Here is an 18088-nt window from a genome sequence, read left to right as displayed (position 1 = left end):
GAACTCTGGACAGGAGAAGATGAGGGATTTAGACATGGAGGTTACAGGGAGGTGTCTGGGTGGAGTGATGGGGCAGAGGAGAAGGAGGAATGGTCAGAGAAGAGATAGGTGGGGTTTCATGATTGAAGATGGGAGAGCCCTGACGATGTGTAAATGCTATTGGAAAGAATCCAGCAGAGGGAGAGGCTTAAAGATAGGAGGAGTGAGGTGGTCCTGGGGAATCTGCAGTCTCCTAGGCAGAGGAGGAAGCAGATAGCTCTGCCTTCCCTCACCCTGGGCCCTCCCAGGGGAGGGAAGTGTGTAACCACCCTTTATCCACATCCTCCTTGTTGACTCACTTGTGCTTGCACCTCTGGCTGACAGGTATTACCCTGTCTCAAATTATTTAGTTGCACGAGGTCCCCATAAGCCCAGGTTATTGTGCCTTGGAAGCCAGGTTCTTATTGCTGCACTTGTTCCCCCAATGAATCCAATGTGAGCCTCTGTCCTCTGGAGCTGTGAGCACAAGGTTTTCAGGCAAGAGCCACTGGACAAACCCCAAACTCCCATGCCTGTGGGTACTGGGAAGAATCCACATGTGCAATAGTGTTGTAAGTAGGGAGCCAGGAAGGTAGGCAGGACTATGACTCCAAGACAGCCCTTGACTCTCTCCAGTGAGGCATTCCCACTCCACTCCAGGAAAGGCTTTCGGTTACCAGCTCTTTGGGTTTTTCTAGAGATGTGAGCGGCACAATCTTCAAGTGAATTCTCTAGATTGGAGAGATCTGTGTTCTGAGGACAGGAAAATAAAGTGAGGGGATATGGAGATGATCAGGTCAGGACTCCCTGTGAGGAGACCCAAAACCCACAGAGGAAGCAGCCTGGCATGACAGGAAAGAAAAAGAAGCCACAAAGATCATGACCCAACACAGTTGGGGAGAAGGGTCTGGAGGAGGGCAGAGGGTGGGAGAGGTAGGAGGGCCTGACCACAGGGATCTTGTGATTAGAGAAAGGGAGCAAAGACACAGAGAAGGATGAGCCAGCTCTGCCAGTTCAAAGGGTGGTCCTGATGGTCCATTGGGTCCATTTGTATTACAGCTGTTTATCTGCCTGCCTGTCCTAGCCAAATCAGGGTCCAGGAGAAGGGGTCCAAAGTGTGAACCTGGTCTGCCTCTCTGGGGACCTACCAGGACCAGGATGGGACCTCCTCATTAACTGAGTTCTTCTAATTAAGTGTTAATTAGCCATGATTTGTACCCTTGCCAGGGGTGTCCTGAGGCCATGCCTGCCCTTCAGTGGGTAGCAGGGGCCTGGCTGGGAGCCCCCTTTCCCCGCATCCATGCAGCGACAGTGTCCAACGTTGGAGCGCGGATACGCGCACCAGGGATGCTGCACAGCGCGCGCTGCGCTCGGCACCAGGCGGCCCGGGACGCACACAGGGCCGCGCATCTTATCCCCCCCGCCCGGGTGAGTGGCCGGGCCGGGAAGGGTTAAGCCCACCGAGCTGGTGGCGGCCTAGAGCGGCGGCGGCAGCGGCGGCGGCGGCTGCGGGGGCCGGGGCGCGGGGGCGCAGCGGGCGGCAGGGGCGGGGGACAGGATGCGGATGCCGGGGGGACTTCCTGTGCCGGCCCCCGCGCCCCCGCCCCGGCCCGGCCAGCTGCCCGCACGGACGCACGCACTGGCGGGCGGGCGAGCGAACGGGGACCCGGCCCGGCCGTGGCGCCCGCCCCCCGCCCCGGCCAGCGCGGCCCGGTCCAGGCCGCCCTCGGGCTCTGGGCACCTGTGGCCAGCGGCCGTCCAGGACCTGTGTTGCCCGTCCCCAGCCAACCCAAGACCCCGCCATCCTGCAGCGCCAACCTAGGGCTTTGGCCCCGGCCCTGCTGCGCGCGATGGTCCCGCAGGGCCAGCCTTGAGCCCCGCGCGGAATTCGGGGCTCTGCCTCCCGTCCTCGCCCCCGCCCGAGAGTCTCCACTAACTTCTGCCCGGGAACTCCACTCTGCCCCTTGTCTTGGCCCAGGGCGACCTGGGCATCTCTGACAGCGCAAACCCTGCCGAGTGCCCAGAAAGGCCCCGGGGTGGCAGGCGCCTCCCAGGCTCTTTCTGGATGGAGGCGCCTCCGGAAGGAGCCGGCTGAATGCTGTGGCCTTCACCTTGCAGCCTCTGCTGACCACACCTCCCCTAGTGCAGAGGCTGCAGCCAGCAGGAAATGCTGTACCAGGTGAGGCCCAGGGGAATTCACGCTGGGTGCCCAGACGCCCTTCTTAGGAGGGTTGGGCTGACTTTGACAGGCCAGAGGGAGCTGGAGGCAATCTGGGTGGGGAAGGGAGGCCTGGATGTGGGGCCACCTCTGCAAGGAGGCCACCTCTGAGGAGCACAGACAGGCAGGCCGCCCTGCCATGGCTTACAGTGCTCTGGACACCTGCCTTTCCAGAGAGCTGGTGAGCTCCCAGAGCAGTCTGTGACACTGGAGTCCCTGGAGACCAACAGGCCCATGTTTGAAGCGGTCAGGGAACGTGACTTAGATGGTCCAAGAGGACCCCTAATGCTTCTTCTGTGGCTCTAGCTCCCAGCCTTTGTGAGTGGCTAATCCCCACAGTTGTGTCTCAATTAGGAGCAGCCTGATCAGGTGAAGATGGAATCCTGTGAATAATAGTCAGAAGAAGCTGGCCTGCCAGCTGTTCTGCACAGCAACAGGGACCAGGAGCTGCAACCACCTCCTATCTGAACAGCTTCTTTCCTTCTTCTCAGCACAGCCGGCTCCCGGGGACCCCGGTGTGACCACCAGGATGGAGGTGGGGCCAGCCACAGAGACCTTTGTGTTGGAGCTGCGCTGTCTTGAGGATGGGGGTCCAGGGCCTGCTGCCCTCTCAGGTGAGTGCTGGAGGCAGAGGCCTCTAGCAGGGACCTTCTGACAGAGCCCCAGGTATGCTGGTACAGAGATGCCCCAGGTATGCCAGTGCAGAGATGCCCCAGGGCAGCCATCCCCCTGCACTGCTTCACACCTGCTAGCTTCCATGCCTTGAATAACAACTGCAGGTTTGTCCTGGAATTTTCTCGGACATCTCTATCAGGCTGCTCTCTTGTTATCGAGGGGTACCCTGGAAGTACTGATGGCCTCTGCCCTGACCCCCACATATATGCTGGCCTGAACCTGCTGCTCAGTTGCCCCAGCATCCCAGTGACTCCACTGTCCTGCTGTGTGTGGGGCCACCCTGCACCCTGCTCTGGTTCCCAAAAGGAGTTGAGGAGCAGAAAGCCATTCCTCCTCTGCAGCTTGTGCCTCAGATGCTCGCTCCCTTCCCTGAGGTTTCTCTCCTTGTCCCCTTCTCCTGACCTCTGCTTCCCTATGTTTTTCTCTACCTGATGCTCAGAGGCAAAAATGTGGCTTCACCAAATCTTCCAAGAGCTCTCCCTCTGGGACCCATCTGGGTGAGCCTTCTATGGTGGCCATACTCATGAGACTGTTTCCTGTTGGGTGCTTTAAGGAGCCGAGTAGGGCCTGGGGCAATGGGGACAAGTACACTAAACAGGGACTCTTCTGACTTATACATTGAACTGACAAAAAATCTTATGAGGTTATACATGTCAGGCAACATGTAACTACATATTTACTAAAGTGTCTCTATTAAAGGTGAAAAAAAATGCTGCCCTAGGAAGTCACAGTGGCTAAGTAGCTAAGCTAGAAAGGAGAAGAGTCACACAGAGGTGTGATCTGTGGCTTCCAGAGGAGGTGGGAGAAGGGGGTGTCTAAGAGACTTCAGTCCTGCTATAGGGACAGGTTTTCATGGCTGTCTTCATCCATCATCAGAGAACCCCCAATTGGTGTGAGTGTCTATAAAAAGGCTGTCATTGACCTATTATACTAAGCAAGGGTTGTTAGAAATATTTTTCTAAAAGGAATTATATATATGCAAATATCCTCTGTTTTTATTAAATATAAAATATGTAAATATCCTATGTTTTTATTAAATCAGTATATTCCTGGAAAAGTGGCCAGAAAGTAAAATTTATTTATTTATTTAAGTTGTAGATGGACGATAAATAAATAAATAAATAAATAAAATTTATTTTTATGTGGTGCTGAGGATTGAACCCAGGGCCTCACGCATGCAAGGCAAGGGCTCTGCCACTGAGCTACAACCCCAGCCCTCAGAAAGTAAAATTTTATCAATCAAACCATTGCTTTCCATTTCATGATTGAAAATATGATGCTGTAGGAAGAACACGTGTTGAAATCTGTCTGAGGTGGAGAAAGCTCCTTGACTCACACTTATAAAGAAGAATTAGGATTTTCTGATAGCACAACAGTAATATTCAGAACGAGAAGCTGAATGTGGACATTGTGCTGAAGGCAGAACATAGCCAGTGTGGCTCCTGTGTGTGCAAGATTTCCTCTGCGCCTCACACAACACTGGGGCTCTACATTTATCCCAGTTCTCACTGTGTTTCTGAGGGTATATCTCTTTTTGCAAAAGGAGAAACTGAGGTTCCCAGCAGTTAATTAATTGGCCAGCCTCTGTGTTGACTTGGGGCTCTTAGTTCTTTCCATTCCTTTCTATTTGGTCTTTAGGTGCTTCAAATGGAGCTAGTTGTATCCTGAGTATTTCCGAACTGTTGTTACTTCATAGACTAATTCCTAACCTGTCGGGAGAGGTAATTTTCAAGCACCTGCCGGGTTCTGGGGAACATGCAGAGCCTTTGAGTCTGTAGGAAGTTGAACAGTTGAATTGAAAGAATTAGGTTCTCAAATGAGGACTTCCCACCTGAAACCTGATAGTCTCTCTGATACTTTGGTGATTTCTAGAAACTACTTGTGGTAGTCCTTCTAGGCAGCTTTACAGAAATGTTTTATTATTTGCAGAGAAGGCAAGTTTCATTTATTTAAGATGTGACCATCACTGAGGTCAGAGTTGAGCATGAGCTGGGCTGTTGGAATGGCTGCTGGGATTTCCACTGGACAGTGAAGTGCAAGGGACTCCTGAGGGAATGATGTTGGGAGCCCCAGGCACCCATGCTAATATTGGTGCCAAGATCTAACCATGGAGCTTGTGTGAAGGGAGGCCCAGAGGAGGGGTGGGGGTGGGGTCTAGAGTATAGTGACCAATGGTCACTTGGACATCCCCCACCCCTGGCATTTCAGTTTCTGTCGTGCTGCTATTATCAATTGATCTAACATTTTTGGGTCCCTGCTGAGAACTTGTTAGTGTGTCCTTGAGTGACTGTATATGGGCAGGTCCTAGAGGGCTAGACTAGAGAGCTTCCTATAGATCCTTCTCTCCTAGCTTCCTGCCATTTCCACTACAGGTGGCAGCGGTGGGAGTGAGAGTCAGGAGGAGGAAGAGGCTCAGGAGGGGCGCAGTGGCCCACAACAGCCATCAGTGTTAGCCCCAATAGGGGCCAGTAACATTGCTGAAGAAGCCCAGCCGGGACAACAAGAGCTGCTACTGCAACAGCTAGAGCAGCAGCCAGAGCTGCAAGAACAGCCCCAGCAGGAGCAGCCTCAACAGCAGCAACCACAGAAGCAACTATTAGAACATCAGCCAGAAATGCAACAGCAGCAGCAACAGAAGGATGGGCAACGGCATCTGCCTCAACTACAGCTGGAGCTACAGGAAAACCACCAATCTGTGCAACACCAAGAACTGAAACCACAAGTGCAGGTAATACAACAACAGGGACAGGTACCAGAGCAAGTGCAAGAGCAACAGTTACAGCAGCAGGAACAGTTACAGCAGGAAGTGCAAAAGCAACAACTTTTGCAACAGCAGCAAGAACAGTTACAGCAACAAGTACAAGAACAGCAGCTGTTACAACAGCAACAGGCACTGTTACAGGAACAGAACGTGCAAGAGCAACTATTGTTACAGCAGCAACAGGAACAGTTACAGCAGCAAGTACAAGAGCAACAGCTCTTACAGCAGCAACAGGCACAGTTACAGCAGCAAGTACAAGAGCAACAGCTGTTACCGCAGCAACAGGAACAGTTACAGCAGCAAGTGCAAGAGCAACAGCTCTTACAGCAACAAAAGGAACAGTTACAGCAGCAAGTGCAAGAGCAACAGCTCTTGCAGCAGCAACAGGAACAGTTGCAGCAGCAAGTGCAAGAGCAACAGCTCTTGCAGCAGCAACAGGCACAGTTACAGCAGCAAGTGCAAGAGCAACAGCTGTTACAGCAGCAACAGGCACAGTTACAGCAGCAGCAAGTACAAGAGCAACAACAGTTACAGCAGCAGCAACTGCTACAACAGCAGCAACTGTTACAACAGCAGGAACAATTACAGCAGCAACAGTTCCAACAGCAGCAGCAACTACTGTTGCTACAGCAGCAGGAACAGTTACAACAACAGTTGTTGCAGCACCAACAACAGGCACAGTTACAGCAGCAGCTCCTGCAGCAGCAGCAGGCACAGATACAGCAGCAGCTATTGCTGCAGCAGCAGGAGCAGTTACAGCAGCAGCAACAGCAACAGCTATTGCAACAGCATCAGGAACAGCTACAGCAGCAGCAGCCTCCTCCACTGGAGCCAGAGGAGGAGGAAGAGGTGGAACTGGAGCTCATGCCAGTGGACCTGGGGTCAGAGCAGGAGCTGGAGCAGCAGCGGCAGGAGCTAGAGCGGCAGCAGGAACTGGAGCGGCAGGAGGAGCAGCGGCAGCTGCAACTCAAACTGCAGGAGCAGTTGCAGCAGCTGGAGCAACAGTTGGAGCAGCAGCAGCTAGAGCAGGAGCAGCTGGAGCAGCAGGAGGTGCAGCTGGAGCTCACCCCCGTGGAGCTGGGCACCCAACAGCAGGAGGTGCAACTGGAGCTGACCCCTGTGCAGCCTGAACTGCAGCTGGAGCTGGTTCCCGCTGCAGGGAGCAGCGCGGCGACTGTCCCAGGGGCTCCAGCGGCTGTTGTGGTGGCCCCCCCAGGCTACGTGGTGCTGCAAGAGCTCATGGTGTTGCCCGCCGTGGCCACGTCAACAGTGGTGGCCATCCCGGGCCCAGCGGGCAGCGCCGCGCTCACTCCAGCACGGCAGCGGCGGCGACGGCGCGCACGGGACCGGCCGACCATCTGTGGAGAGTGCGGCAAGGGCTTCAGCCGCAGCACGGACCTAGTGAGGCACCAGGCCACGCACACCGGCGAGCGGCCGCACCGCTGTGGTGAGTGCGGCAAGGGCTTCTCGCAGCACTCCAACCTGGTGACACACCAGCGCATCCACACGGGCGAGAAGCCCTACGCCTGCTCGTATTGCTCCAAGCGCTTCAGCGAGAGCTCAGCTCTTGTGCAGCACCAGCGCACGCACACTGGCGAGAGGCCCTATGCCTGTGGCGACTGCGGCAAGCGCTTCAGTGTCTCCTCCAATCTGCTGCGTCACCGGCGCACACACTCGGGCGAGCGGCCCTATGTGTGCGAGGACTGTGGCGAGCGCTTCCGCCACAAGGTGCAGATTCGCCGCCACGAGCGCCAGCTGCATGGAGCTGGCCGCTCGCGTGGCCTTGGCTTGCTGCGGGCCTCGAGGCCGGCGCCGTCTACTGGCCCATCGCGCGCCCAGCAGGCCTCCGGGGCCACAGCATCCACCAACAAGGCTTCATGATGCGGGTGCGCATCTCTGCAACAGAAGGCAGAGGGCCAGGAGCAGGAAGGGGTCAGCCTTGAAGCACGGGGCATCCAGGGCGGGGAGGGTGCTCTTTCAAGCACCCTCCATATGAGTGGAGGGTGAGAAGCCCCACATGGAGTGGGATGGACACCTCGACCCCAGTTCGTGGTCATGACCCCAGTACAACGTCTCCCGGATCATCCTGGAATATCCTTGGGAACGAAAAGACCACCATCATCCCCCATACTCCCTGAGAAGTGCCAGGTTCAGAGATCCACCCCCAGAAATCATCCACAAGAGAACAGCCACTGTGGCTAAAACAGCACTTGGGGAAACCCATGAGCGAGAGGGCTGCCAAAAATTTTCCCCTGGGAAAATTGGACTTAGTAGAAACAAGAACCACCTGAGAACACTCCCCAGGACAATTGAGGATGTTTGACATGGACCAAACACTCACCAGGGAATAAAATAAATCCAGTGAGGCACACACGGAAAATAATGGATCCTGGTGAAAATTATTTAAAGGAGAAAAAAAAAACAGGGAAAAAATAAACTTACCTGCACTATGTAGGAAACTGATCAAGGCATTGAGTTGTCCTCAGTGGCATTTGCCTTGAAAATACTTGCCAGTATGAAAATCTATTGGGCTGGATACAATTCTGATGAAAATACCTGTTTTCATAAACACAGGGTCACAGTGTCTATGGGGTCAATGTGCAAATAAGTGCCAGGAAGTCCTGCTCTGGGTGGAAGGTAAAACCTTTCCCCCCTGGGGAACCCAGAATTGGAGCAGGTGTTAGAGGCAGGTTCTAGGCCTCTGCTGCAATGTCTCAATCCACTGGAGGCCCTTTAATATTCCCTGGAATAGAGAAGCCTGTGTGCTGAAACAGAGCGCATTCTGGGAGGGCTCTCCAAGGTCTGGAAGAAGCCTCCCCAGGAAAGATCTCCAAGATAGCCCCACCCAGCCAAGCTGCTCAGATGCTGCCCAGAGGTTGACTCCTTGAGACCTGGGAGCAGAGATTTCTTGGATCAGGATAAGGGAGGGGCACCTGAACAGACCTTGCCTTCTGGCCCCAGGATGTGTGAAGAATGTTGGGGACAAAGATTAGGAGGAACAGAAAGGTTATTAACCATGTTTACCAAATCGTCCAGGGCAGGGGCTGTATGAGCAGTAGCAATTGCTGATTCCTCATGGGAAGGTGAGCTGGTGGAGGATGTCACTGGCCACCTCTGGGCTTGAGGCTCTTCCTGGCCAACCTGACTTCCCACGTGGCTGCTTAGTTCCTGCCCCTCTCTCCCCTCCCTGCTTCTCCTTTACTAACACAGCCTGCCACATTTTACACATGTGTTGGTAAGTGAGAAACAAAACATAAAAAATAAAGTGAAGAAACACAGTGTCCTGTCTTTGTGATTTCACCTCTGGATTTTGTGTCTCCCCTCAGGTCTTCATTTCTAAGGAAAAACTGCCTGGGTATTCTAGAGCAGGAACTTAGTATTCATTCTCTTTGCCCAATACTCACCTCAGACCCTTCCTTCCACCTGTGTCCCTTGGCCAGAGAATGGGCCTATTCAGTAAAACCCTCATTGGAAGAGCCAATTTCAGCATTTTGTAAGGACAAGCTTTATATCGATTCAGTCCAGTTGCCGTGTGGAGTGCTGGGATGATGGTGAGAGCTCACTATTGGATGGCCACTTGGAGAGGGGTCATGAGACTGGGGGTCCCCTCTCAGTCCTGAGAGTCTTTAATTCTAAGACTTAACCAGTCAGATGCTCTCAGAGTTTTTGGTCATTCTTGTGTCTCACTGGCTCCCCGATTTCATCTCCAACAGTACACATCCTCAACTCTTTTTTTTGGAAGATGACCTTTGGGCTTCTGGAATCCCTTGATTCTATCTATGTAGGAAAGCTAGCTGTCCCTTTGAATTGCCTTCTCTTTGGGGGCCCTTAGCCCATTAAGATGGTATGGGGGGACAAGCCAAGCTCTTCTGCTTCTGGTCAGGATGGCAGGGAGGAGTGACTCACATGAAGTTTGCTGGCAGGATCTGATCAAAGGATACCATGTTGGGAAAATTGTTATTGCAAAGCCTGGAATTGGTAGGTTTTGCTGGGTACAGTTAATTCCATGATGGAGGGGAAATGAGAGGTTTGAGTCCACAGGTGTCATTTAAAGGCACATAAGGACATGAAGAAGGCCTCTATGCAATATTTAAAGAAACCCTATGTGCAAGGCCCTGGTTCAATCCCCATCTCCATAAAATAGAAAAAAATCCTCATTTCCTTCAGCTAATGGCAGGTTCCTAAAGACCAGACACAGGGCCTATTGCAAGAGGTTGCAGGAGCAGAGAAACTTCACAGAGGGCTGAACCAGACTCACATCAGGGCCCTGATATAGAAAGAGTGGGCTCCTTTGGCTTGGATTGATGAGCCCTGGGTCATGTGTTTGAGGTCAGTGAGTCCTGCAATTCCCCCACCCAGTGGGCCTGCAGATGTGGCCATTTTCCTTTGCATTTGTGTCCCTTGCCTTGTCCGAAGACCTTGCAGAGGTCTCATTGAGGTAGATGCCTTTCAGGGTGATGCTTGCGTTTCTTAAGGCCTGCCCCACCACTCTTCCTGGTGATGAGACCTATAACGGGTTTCTAGCTCTAGTGTGGTCTGGCTTGGGGAGGACCAATTCTGTAAAGGGAGAGACAAAATTATTCACCAAGGGAGATGTAAGATCTGGCTGTTATATACCTGCAGGAACCAAGAAAGCATGCCCAAATGGATACTCCCCTCATGAAGGAGCAAAGGAATGTGCAGGGGAGAGGCACTGGCCTCACCAGGAAGCTCAGCAGGGGCTGTTTCCTGTAGATAGATCAGGACTGACACTGGAGGTGCAGTCATGGAGCTGGACTCCCTCATGTCAGTGGGTATAGCAGAATCTTGGGCTAGCAGGGGGCCAGCTGTAGTGCTTAACCACCAAGGGAAAGATGGACATGACTAATGAAGTAGGAAGTAAGGTTGGAATGGCAACCAGAAGGCTCAGATGTAACGGAGGTGTCTATGGTGGTGAGTAGTGACCATGGTGTTCCCAGGGAGTGGAGAAATGATCAGTCAACTAGGGTATTGATATATATATATATCCCACAAAAAAAAGTCAAGTGGTGCCCTTGAAGGCCACTGTTAGTTTCCCTAAAGGAAAGTCATGATCTCTGATCTCTTTCCCAGTTTCTAGATCTGAGCCAGTTTCTTAGATCCAGAGAAGCCAGGGCCTTAAGGAAGGACTTTATGATTCCACTGCATTTGGTGTATATGGACAGCAATGATTTTCTCAGCCCTCTTCCAAATGGACCTAGAGCCACTTACCCAAGTAAAATTCACCAAGGGGATGGGACACCCAGATCTTTCCACCAGGGGCCCTGACCTCATCAGGGTGACGATCTGAGTCACCCCCTCAGACCAGTCCCCTAAACCCAGTAGAAGTGCCAAAGGCAGAGCATCTAGAACAAAGTTATTGGGCAGATGAGGAGTATCAGTTATGGCCTCAGGGCCATCTACAGCTTCGGCAGGGACTAGGGCATACAGACTGCCCCTTCTTTGATATGTGTTCCTCATGTGGAGTGGAATCGACATGAGATTGAGTGGTTGTATATGAGGCAAACAGTGGTCTGGAGCCAACATTGATTGTCAGCCCACATCTTTTTGGATGGACCCTCTGGATGGATCTGTGGGTTCCCCCTACCCCTGGCCTGACTTCAGGGAGCTCAGCTCCCAGCAGCCAACACCTGAAGCTCTTCCCCTCATGCAGCACCAGAAGTGCCTGAGAGTCGATCTCCCCGCAGTAGGCCTGAACAAACTGGAGTGTGGACCTGGGAAAGCCAGCTACTTCGCCTGAGGTCGGGACCACATGAGGGTATTACTTCTGCTCTGGTACAAGATCAGGTTCCCTTGGCAAGACTGCCCGAGCCTCTCCCCCTTCCTACCCTGTGTCCCCTTCTCTTACTACCCTTCCCTGGCTGAGTTATCTTGATTAACTGCTTGCAGAAATGGTCTTCTTGGGTCTACTTTTGGAGAATGTGACTTAAAATGGGGTAGATGGGCAAAGTCTGGTCTTAGGAGAGAGAGGAAGAGCCTGGCTTGCTGCAGGTGAAAGACAGGCTGGCTCCAGGTATGGTGAGCATTCACTGAAGAGTCCCCAGTGGGAGAGAAAGACACAGACAAATAACCATGGGCATGGAGCAACTGATGGTTGTGGGGAGCCAGGGAGCCTCCTGGGAGAATCTAGACTGGCCAGAGGTGTTTGCAGGTGAGAACTTAGGGATTGGAGAGGAGATGGAAGTCACACATGTGCCGAGAGTCAGAGAAGGACCTGGAGTGGTTAGGGACAGTGTTTCTGGACAGCTGGAAGGTGGGCTCTGGGAGAGAGGGAACAGAATGAAGGGGCGAGCTAAGCAGGAGCTAGGTTTTGTGGTAGCACATGATTTTCAAGCCAAAGGGGTAGTGTTCAATCCTGTTGGTAATTCCTATATTTTTCTCATTTGCATATTATTTGTATTATATCCATCTTTGTGACTGCTGACTTAATTATTTTCCTTAAATGATTAATGCTGTTATTGGATGATTGATTGATTGATTGGGGGCAGGGATTGAACACAGGGGAACTTAACCACTCAGTTACATTCCCAGCCCTGTTTAATTTTTTATTGTGAGTCAGGGAGGGTCTTGCTAAAATGCTTAGGACCTTACTAAGTTGCTGAGGCTGGCTTTGAAGTCTTGATCCTCCTGCCTCAGCCTCCCAAGTTACTGGGATTACAGATGTGCAACACCATGCCTAGTGATATTGTTCTTAATAGATACGTTTAAAATAGAAACTGTTTCATTATAAAGGGAAGGCCACTGGGGTAGCCTAAGCCAACTATGTTTCCCAGAATTCCCTTTTAGAGTTCTAGTTAAGGTCAGCCACATTGGGGTGCTTGCTGTGGGCAAAGAGAATACAGACTAGTTGTGGAAAAATATAATAATAAATGTCAGCTATGACCAAGTGACCAGTTGCAGAAATGAGGGCTGTAATTTTTACATCCTTATTTTTATATGAATCAATTGTTTATATTTTAATCAATTTTTATCTTTCTCCCATTTCCCAAACATATAACACAAAATGTACTAATCATGGCTAACTTTGTTTTTATTTATTTACTTATTTTTTAAGATGGAGTTTTACTATGTTGTCCAGGCTGGCCTGAAATTCCTGGGCTCAAGGAATCCCCCTGACTCAGCCTTCCAAATAGATGGAACTATAAGCATATAGTTCCACACCTGAACAACTTTACATGTCAGTTTTTAAGTTAAAGAAAATTTATTTGTGTTGGGTGGTCCACACCTGTAATCCTACCAATTTGGGAGGCTGAGGCAGGAGGATAGCAAAGCCAGCCTCAGCAAATTAGTGAGAAACTGTCTCAAAATAAAAACAACCATAAAAGGGTTTGGGGATGTAGCTCAGTGGTAAAGTGCTCCTGGGTTCAATCCCCAATACCAACATTTTTTTTTTAATTTAAGGGATTAAATTAAATTAGAAGCCGGATGATATTACCCAGTGATACATAATGGAGCTTTGTATTTCCTTGGAGGAAAGAGTCGGTGTGGTTTGGGTCACATGAAGGTGGTTGTACCATGTTAGGTGGGCTGTTGTCTTTATTTGGAGGTTATGTTTTCAAAGGTTTTTTTGTCGGGGGGAGGACGGGCAGTACTGTGGATTGAAGCCAGGGATGCTCTACCACAGAGCAACATCCTCAGCCCTTAATTTATTTTGAGACAGGGTCTCACTAAGTTTCCTTGGCTGGCCTTGAATTGCAATACTCCTGGCATAGCCTCCTGAGTAGCTGGGATTACAGATGTATGCCTGTCTGGGTTTCAACATATATTGGACTTACTAGTGATTGCCTGGTGCTCTATTTCCATCCTAATTCTCTACCTTTTACTTTAAAAATCCCCTGTTGCTGGGCATGAGCTAAGTAATTTGAGGCCCACCTGGGCAACATAGACCCCATCTTATAAAAAATATATATATAAGCAACTATGTGGTGAGTTCCACAGAAAAAAGCAATCTGATTGCACTTAACGATTAGAGAGCATGCATCTGACTCTACTTCCCAGTGAGCTGACATACACATTCCTCATGTCAGCAAGAGCTGCTGTTGCATCCTCACTGGAAAAAGCCACGGAATGCTGGGAACTTACAAGGTTTCTGCAGAGTGTCCTGGCTTCTGCAGATTCCACCTGCAGGGAGACCCTCAGGGCAGTGCCACTGGGGGCTCCACTTGTAAAGGCTCCTCCTCTGTCCTGGAAGTTTGCACAGATATCTTCTTCTCACTGTCTCTCCCTGGGGGACACCTGGACCCAAAGCAGCCAGGGGCTTTCAGTAGCAGTAGCCATGCAGGCGACTCCAGGGTTGCAATAGTTTCCTTAATCACATGGACAAAACCCCTAAGAAACTCAGCTGGGAGCCATCTTGGAGCCATTCCTTTTCCATCTTCTCTGCTCAGTTGCTAAACTTGGGCAAGTTCCAGGGTTCATTCTATGTCTGTTCCTTCCCTGTCCACACCCTGACCCCAGGTGCCTCTGCTCTTCTTACAGCCTCTTTAAATACCATCCATTTGCCCCAAACTCCTAACTTTCTGTCTCTAGTCTGATGCCTCCCCAAGGCTTCTCAGCATCTCGTCCATCTCTTTTTGGCATCTCTACTCCAATAGCATCTTAGCATAAGTAAGCCTGCTCTCATGCTCTGCCCCCAAGGTGCCTCCTGAGTCCTGAAACCCAGCCAGGGTGTGAAGTGGGAAGTCCCATGAATCAGGCCCTGCTCAAGGGTCCCCTGCCTGTCTCTGGCCCCTCTTTCTTCACCCTGGCCTCCCACCTCTGCTTTTCTCTTCTAACCACATCCCAGCCCCCAGTTCTTCCCACCTCCACCTCCAACTCCCATTAGCAGTCTGGGCAGCAGGCACAGGAACTGGTGATCCTCTTCCACACTCCAGAGAGACAGGAACTGCCTCCTTTGAGCCAACTCTCATCTACCTTTGCCTAGAATAACTGTCATGGACAGATCCATAATGAGGCCATGGAATGGCCTAGTCCAGCACCTGGGCTGCCTGCCCTTCCCATCTGCCCCAGCCAGTCTGTCCCCAGGACTGAGCTGCATCCTGAGTTCTTGTCCATGTGGTCCACTCTTCCAGGCCACTGAGTCTGCCCTAGATTCCTCTTTGAGGAGAATTCCAAGTTGCAGACATATATCAGTGGCAGAGAAGTCAGAGGGTGACAGGGCTGAAAATGGGGACAGAAGTGAATGACTATGAGTTGGAGGGAGACCTGGGTCATGAGTCAAAATCTTAGCACTTGGAGGCTGGGCAGCTGGGCTGGGAGAGGCCTCCAGTCACAGTCACCCCCATCCCCATCCCCTGACCATGGCAGCAGTGGTTCCTTGAGCATAACCTACATGGCCAGGGGGCACTGGGAAATTGTAGGAATACACAGAAGCAAGATCACCTAACATTGTGTCACATGGTGTTACCATCGTTATGTGGGTTCCCCTACAATCATTGCCATCTAAATTATGATTTCCTCTTTGTGTTTTCCATTTTCTCTCTAGCATTTCCATGTTTTACTATCACATGAATCCTGGGATCACACAGCATCCTCTGACTTCCAGAAGTTCTCCACCCAAGGAAGCAGCTTGTCTTTGCTAATGCAGACACAAAGCCCTGTGCACAGCAACCAGAACTCTGCGGTCCGCAGTCCGCTTGCACCTGAAAGGAAGCTGGGAGGGAGTTTGCCCTCATGTTCCTGTCCTCCTCTTGAATGCTGACTCTCACAACTGACTCCACCCCTTAGTGCCTCCCAGAATAGGGGATGGAACCCAAGCTTCATGCATGCTAGGCAGGTACTCTACCACTAAGTCACACCCCTGGAACAAATTTTGAAGGGTGAAGGATGAAGGCCGTGTGAAGCAAGCCTTTGTACAAATTCTAAACATGGGTCGGCACCCCCGCCCCCACCGCCCTGGCAAGGGCTCCCCTTAAGCCCTCCCACCTGCAGTTTTAGCTGCATCAAGGGGTTCTTTGACTTGGGCCAAACTTTGCCACTGTCATCTTTCCATCCTCACGCATCATAGATCTTTAGATCACGTTTCTGCCTTCTGTGCTGGTGGCAGCTTAGGCCTGCTGAATCCATATGGGCTGGGAAATATAAAAGCAAAATGCTGAGATAAGGAAGAAAGAAAAGGAAGAAAGAAGGCCGGGGCTCGAGGCTGGCTCACCAGTGAAAAACACACAGGTTTTCTGTTTTCAAAAACTCATAATTTGGGGCTGGGGTTCTAGCTCAGTGGTAGGGCGCTTGCCTAGCAAGTGTGAGGCCCTGGGTTCGACCCTCAGCACCACATAAGAATAAATACATAAAATAAAGGCATTATGTCCAACTACAACTAAAAAAATAAATAACTCACAAATTTACCAAGAGTATAATCAGTCCTAATTTTTCATATAATTATCATATCTATAAGAGTTTGTGAAAGTGTGTGTGTTTGTGTGTGCGCACGCGCTCGCGCACGCACCCAGGTGGAGGTCTTCCCTCTCCTCTAGAATGTGTTCAGTAATAACAATGACAAAAGGGCTTTCTTGCAACTAGGTAGATATGTCTTGGGCTGACCCTTGGGCCATATTTGTGCCATGCTACAGTAGGTACAAAGGTTTATGACAAAGTATGGATATTCCTCGTCTCACTCTCCCCTGCCCCTCTCCTTTTCAATTAATTCAATTATTTCTTATTTCTAAGATTCATATCATAATTTCTAAGTGGAGGGTGTGGTGGCGTGTGTCTAGTTTCAGCACCTGGGAGGCTAAGGCAGGAGGAGCACTGAGCCCAGGAGTTTGATCCAGGCTGGGTGACATAGTGGGCACTGGAGGCTGGCAGTGAGGAGTCTGTCTTCCCACACAATGATCGTCAGGAAGCTCATTCTGTGCACCAGCCTTCCTGTGGCTCCAAGTGGAACACAGCAGAATTCCAAATGTGGCTGAGGCCAAGGACATCTGTGTTCATACATGCAGGATCTGAGTAGAACTCAAGTCTGCCTAATTCTGGTCCCAGCTGCAGACATATGCTACCCTCTAGCACCCGTCCACCCCTTAGCTGGGCAGAACTCCCTTCCACTCTGCTCCCCGGACTTACTCGGTTGTTTCCTCCCACAGGAAGCCCTCCTGGGATGCTCCCAGGCTCTCAAACTACAGAGCAGCAAGGAGCCTGGCATGAAGGGTGGGTCCCTACTCCACTCCCAGGGGCCCATAGTGTCGCTCTGGGGAAAAAGAGTGGAAATCAGTAAGGTTTTAAAAACAGGTTTAATTCAGGACCTATTGCAACAGGGACAAAGAGACTTCATTATAGAACCCAGATCAGTTTTGAATACAATAGGGAAGGAGCTAGGGTGGGGGCAGGTGTCAGTCAGAGAGGGGTTTCTGCTGACAGTGACTAATGATGCTTGTGAAGGCAGATCAGGCTGATGGGACTTCAGCCAGGGATGGTAGAAGATGTGAGATTTGATCAGACGCTGAGGGGGGATTCTGGTTGGACTGACTTTGCAAGATTTTTGCTATAACTGGGCAACATAAGGATGGCGCGGAAGCTAGAGGGCTTGTTGAGAAGCTCCTTAGAGGAGTCTGAAGTCTGGTCAAGGAGAGAATCTTTGTCCCCAGCCTCTTGGGCCTCCCCTGTCTACAGTTCAGACACTCCCTGCCTATTCCTTGCAGGGACCTGGACTTGGTCCAGCCTTGCCTGGAGGGTGCTTCTGTCATCTGTCTGCACCCAGGCCAGTAGAGGGCTGTCTTCTCCACCTTTCTGCCCCCTGACATCCCCAGTCCCAGTGACCACCCACTCCTACCATGCCCTGCAGCTGCCTGGCCTGAAGATTGTGATGGACTTGGAAGTGGAATGACATAGGCAGGAAGAAGGGTCTCCCTCTGGAAGGACAATGGAGGAGTGGTGGTGTCTCCAAGTGGTGTTGGGGATCATAGCACCAGAATCCCAAGAGGATCCGCTTCCTGCTGAACAATTTCCATTCCCATAGCTTAATTCTGTCACTTTGTCACTATCCACCTAGGTTACCTCAATAGTCTTTGGATGGCTTCCTACCACTTCCCCATCCATGATGGCAAATCATGACCCTCCCCTACCTGCTACCTTGGAGTCCCCAGGAAATGCTTCAAGCTTGTACCTGAAGTCCTTGCTCAGGCCAAGTGTCCCCTACCCTATTATGTCCCAGTCTCTGGCCATCTTTCAGGCTTGGCTACCTGTCCCATGAAGGAGTATGGACCCTCACCTCTGCTATCAATTCCTGGCCCATGGCTCTCGGGCCATACCTCAGTCAGGATTCTGGCACCCAGACTCGACATCCTGCATCCCTCACTGCTATGCCCTCACCCCCACCCTAGAACAGTGGGTGACACCACACAGGAGCTCAAGCTGAGGCTGGAGGGGCAGCTGCTTCCCTCCTGCCCTAGCTCACCTCTGCACCC

The 18088-nt window shown here is 51.4% G+C and overlaps 1 protein-coding gene across 2 annotated transcripts; it reads left to right on the top strand.

Moving 5' to 3' along the window:
• Positions 1 to 1632: 1632 nt before the first annotated feature.
• Positions 1633 to 8910, top strand: Znf853 (zinc finger protein 853). 2 transcript variants are annotated; one of them, XM_071605496.1, is made up of 3 exons: positions 1633 to 2197; positions 2733 to 2850; positions 5284 to 8910. In XM_071605496.1, the coding sequence occupies exons 1-3, from the start codon at positions 2186 to 2188 to the stop codon at positions 7551 to 7553; spliced, it is 2400 nt and encodes a 799-aa protein (XP_071461597.1). In that variant the 5' UTR covers positions 1633 to 2185; the 3' UTR covers positions 7554 to 8910. The 2 variants fall into 2 exon arrangements, with proteins under 2 accessions (XP_071461597.1, XP_071461598.1); XM_071605497.1 differs by having other exon boundaries at positions 2026 to 2197; positions 2728 to 2850.
• Positions 8911 to 18088: the final 9178 nt, after the last annotated feature.

This window comes from Marmota flaviventris, chromosome 19 (genome assembly GCF_047511675.1).
Source record: "Marmota flaviventris isolate mMarFla1 chromosome 19, mMarFla1.hap1, whole genome shotgun sequence".
Classification (NCBI taxonomy): Eukaryota; Metazoa; Chordata; class Mammalia; order Rodentia; family Sciuridae; genus Marmota; species Marmota flaviventris.
Note: the sequence above shows the minus strand (reverse complement) of the source record. Positions and strands in the feature narration are given on the sequence as shown.